General features: G+C 53.2%; 2 protein-coding genes across 2 annotated transcripts in view; one reads left to right on the top strand and one right to left on the bottom strand.

Moving 5' to 3' along the window:
* The window catches only part of ENH_00083760 (GTP-binding protein TypA, putative), a gene marked incomplete at both ends in the record, with an annotated part of 2583 nt that extends 1217 nt beyond the window's left edge, over positions 1–1366 (bottom strand). Inside the window, one exon of the mRNA XM_013577903.1 lies at positions 863–1366. Within this exon, the coding sequence (XP_013433357.1) occupies positions 863–1366 (504 nt within the window). The remainder of the gene's footprint in view (positions 1–862) is intronic.
* A 1036-nt stretch (positions 1367–2402) lies between these two features.
* Positions 2403–2819, top strand: ENH_00083750 (hypothetical protein; the record flags this gene model as incomplete). The annotated part of the gene is made up of 1 exon (XM_013577902.1): positions 2403–2819. One exon carries the CDS (start codon positions 2403–2405, stop codon positions 2817–2819), a length of 417 nt encoding a protein of 138 aa, XP_013433356.1.
* Positions 2820–3452: the final 633 nt, after the last annotated feature.

Genomic DNA, 3452 nt, shown 5'->3' with positions numbered 1-3452 from the left:
GCAACAGCAGCAGCAGCAGCAACAGCAGCAGCAGCAGCAGCAGCAGCAACAGCAGCAGCAGCAGCAGCAAACCTCATTGGCATCAACAACAAGAAGAATGCCATCGGCGAGGTGCAGCACGCGCTCGACTTCGCCCCCGAAATCCGAATGCCCCGGAGTGTCTATAATGTTTATACGGCCAACCCTGCTGCTGCTGCTGCTGCTGCTGCTGCTGCTGCTGCTGCTGCTGCTGCTGCTGCTGCTGCTGTTGCTGCTGCTGCTGCTGCTGCTGCGGAAGGGCAGCGGCAGAGTCAGCGCAGCCACTTTGGCTGTAATGGTGATTCCTCTTTCGCGCTCGAGTTCTTCTCTGTCGAGCTGTCGCTCCATTGCCTGGTGTACGTACACCCCAGAAGCAAGTAAATAAATGCAAATAAATCACTTTTAATTTGCAAATTGATAAATAAATAAACAAATATATTTAAAATAAATACTAATTTAATAAATAAATAAATAAATAAATAAATAAATAAATAAATAAATAAATAAATAAAGGCCTCTTTCGCGCTCAAGTTCTTCTCTTGTCGAGCTGCTGCTGCACCGCCTGGTGTACGTACACCTCAGAAACAAGTAAATGAATGCGGACAAACCGATAAATAATTTGGAGATAAAAAGTAAGTAAGTAAGTAAATAAATAAATAAATAAATAAATAAATAAATAATAAATAAATAAATAAAAGAATTAATAGAAAATTATGAATAGTAACTGGTGATAAATCTCCTCTGTTGGTGGAGCTGGCAGCGGCTTCTTCCGCCTCCCTTTGCTGCTGCTGCTGCTGCTGCTGCTGCTGCTGCTGCTGCTGCTGCTGCGGCTCTGCGAACTAACCGGCTTCCTGTGCTGCTGCTGCTGCTGCTGCTCAGCAGCAAAAGCCAGCAGCGCGTCCACAAGGGTTGTTTTGCCGTGATCAACATGAGCCACAATGGCGATGTTGCGCAGCAGCCTCTCCTCTGCTGCTGCTGCTGCTGCTGCTGCTGCTGCTTCTGTTGCTGCTGCTGCTGCTGCTGCTGCTGCTCTGGACGCGCTAGTTGGGGCTTGGCCCACAGCTGCTGCTGCTGCTCGGGGCCATGCTGCTGCAGCTGCAGCTGGACTGAATGCTGCTGCTGCTGCTGCGCCTCCTGACAGCAACGGCTGTCCAGCCCTGCTGCTGCTGCTGCTGCTGCTGCAGCAAGTTGGATACCGCCGCAGAAAAAGGGAAGGGGGGCCCCCAGGGGCCCCCCCGTAGCCGATGGGGGCCCCCCTTTGTTGGGTACGGAGGCAGTTAGCTGCAGAAGCAATTAGCACAAGCAGCAGCAGCAGCAGCAGCAGCAGCAGGTGAAGTTGCTGCTGCATTGATGCCGCTAAGCGGGCCGAAGGGGGCCCCACACAGCTGCTGCTGCTGCTGCTGCTGCTGCCGCTGTTCCTGGTGCTGCTGCCAGTGCTGCTGCTGCAGTGCTGCAGCAGTCACTTCATGCTCCCAAATCCGCAGCTTGTGTTATCTGCTGCTGCTGCTGCTGCTGTTGCTGCTGCTGCTGCTGGCTTTCTCATCTGTGAATCCTCAGGAACCATCGAGACACTGAAGAGTGTGTCTGGTCCTTAAACCCTAAACCCTAAACCCTAAACCCTAAACCCTAAACCCTAAACCCTAAATAATCCTGGGAAAATTTCCATATGACTTGTTTGCAGTTCTTTTAGCTTCAGTGGGTAGTGCTGGGGGGCCCCTCACGGGGGCCCCGCTGCAGCAGCAGCAGCAGCAGCAGCAGCAGCAACAGCAACAGCAGCTGCTGCTGCTCTTTTTGCCTCACTAGCTCGTATGGCTCTTGAAATGCAAATAAAAGTGCAGCCTACGGGCCAATCTTCAAACCCTACACCCTAAACCCTAAACCCTAAACCCTAAACCCTAAACCCTAGTGCGTCGATTTGCATTGACTACTCCCGAGGCCCAGCGCTGCTGCTTGTCCATCTAATTTAAAACTTTTATTTTATTTTTATTTTTAATTTTATTTTTAATTTATTTTTTCAATTTATTTCACAGTGAGCTGCTTCTACACTTGAGGCCGCTCGCTGCTGCTGCTGTTCCTGGTCTCCAGCTGCTGCTGCTGCTGCTGCTGCTGCTGCTGCTGCTGCTGCTGCTGCTGCTGCTGCGCTATTGGCAAAGCTCCCACGACGCGGTCAAATTGCAGCAGCTGCTGCACTTACTGCAGCAGCAACTGCAGCAGCAGACGTGGCACCAGCAGCAGCAGCAGCACCAAACCGCTAACTGACCCGACACGCACTAGAGCAGCAGCAGCAGCAGCAGCAGCAGCAGCAGCGGAGCAGCTACTGAAGCAGCGTCTGCTGCAGCTGCTGCTGCTGGACCACGAACCGCGGCTTCTTCCCTCCACCGAAGATGCAGCCCGAGCCTAGCAACGGCAGCAGCAGCGCCGCAGCAGCAGCAGCAGCAGCAGCAGCAGCAACAGCAGCAGCAGCAGCAGCAGCAGAGGCCAAACAAACTGCTGCAGCCCCACAAGGCTGCTACCTCGCCTTCAGCAACTTGAGCTGCAGCATAAAGAGAAAAGGCCCCAATGGCAAAACGGAGACAGTGCAAATTCTACACCCTATTTCAGGTGCTGCTGCTGCTGCTGCTGCTGCTGCTGCTGCTGCTGCGGATATTACGGTTATGTTGCTGCTGATGGTGCCGGCGTGCTGCTGCTGCTGCTGCTGCTGCTGCTGCTGCTGCTGGTACCAAGGTTTTCGTGCTGCTGCTGCAGGTACCGAAGTGCTGCTGCTGATGCTGCAGCTGTTGCTAGTGCTGCTGCTTGTATGAAGGTGCTGCTGCTGCTGCTGCTGCTATGAAGGTGTTGCTGCTGCTGCTGTCAACTGTGCTGCTGCTGCTGAAGACGCCGCTGCTTCCTTTGCTGCTGCAGTTATCTGCACCATTGCTGCTGCTGTTGTTACTTTTACCAGTGGAAGTGCTGCTGCTGCTGCTGCTGCTGCTGCAACCTCTGCTGCTCGTGATGCTGTTCCCGGTTCTGCTGCTTCTGCTTCTGCTGCTGCTGCTGCTGCTGCTGCTGCTGCTGTTTCTTCTATTTCTGCCGCCGCTGCGGCTGTTTCTGCTGCCTTTGCTGCTGCTACTTCTGCTGCTGCTACTTTTGTTGAGCCTCCAGGGCTTAGGTTCTAGGGTTTAGGGTTTAGGGTTTAGGGTTTGTGGCGCAGGGTTTGGTGTTAAGGGTTTGGGTTCTAGGGTTTAGGGTTTATGCATCAGCGTCCAGGGTTCAGCCTTCAGCGCTAAGGGTCCACCCTCCAGGCTTAAGGGTTTAGGGTTTAGGGTTTGTGCTTCAGGGTTCAGCTATTTTTGCATTGGAGTTTAGGGCTAAGGGTTTAGGGTTTAGGGTTTAGGGTTTAGGGTTTAGGGTTTGTGGCGCAGGGGTGATAAAGCCTGGGAGTGTGGTGGGGATCC

This window comes from Eimeria necatrix, genomic scaffold, assembly GCF_000499385.1.
Source record: "Eimeria necatrix Houghton genomic scaffold, Enh_scaff946, whole genome shotgun sequence".
Classification (NCBI taxonomy): Eukaryota; Apicomplexa; class Conoidasida; order Eucoccidiorida; family Eimeriidae; genus Eimeria; species Eimeria necatrix.
Note: the sequence above shows the minus strand (reverse complement) of the source record. Positions and strands in the feature narration are given on the sequence as shown.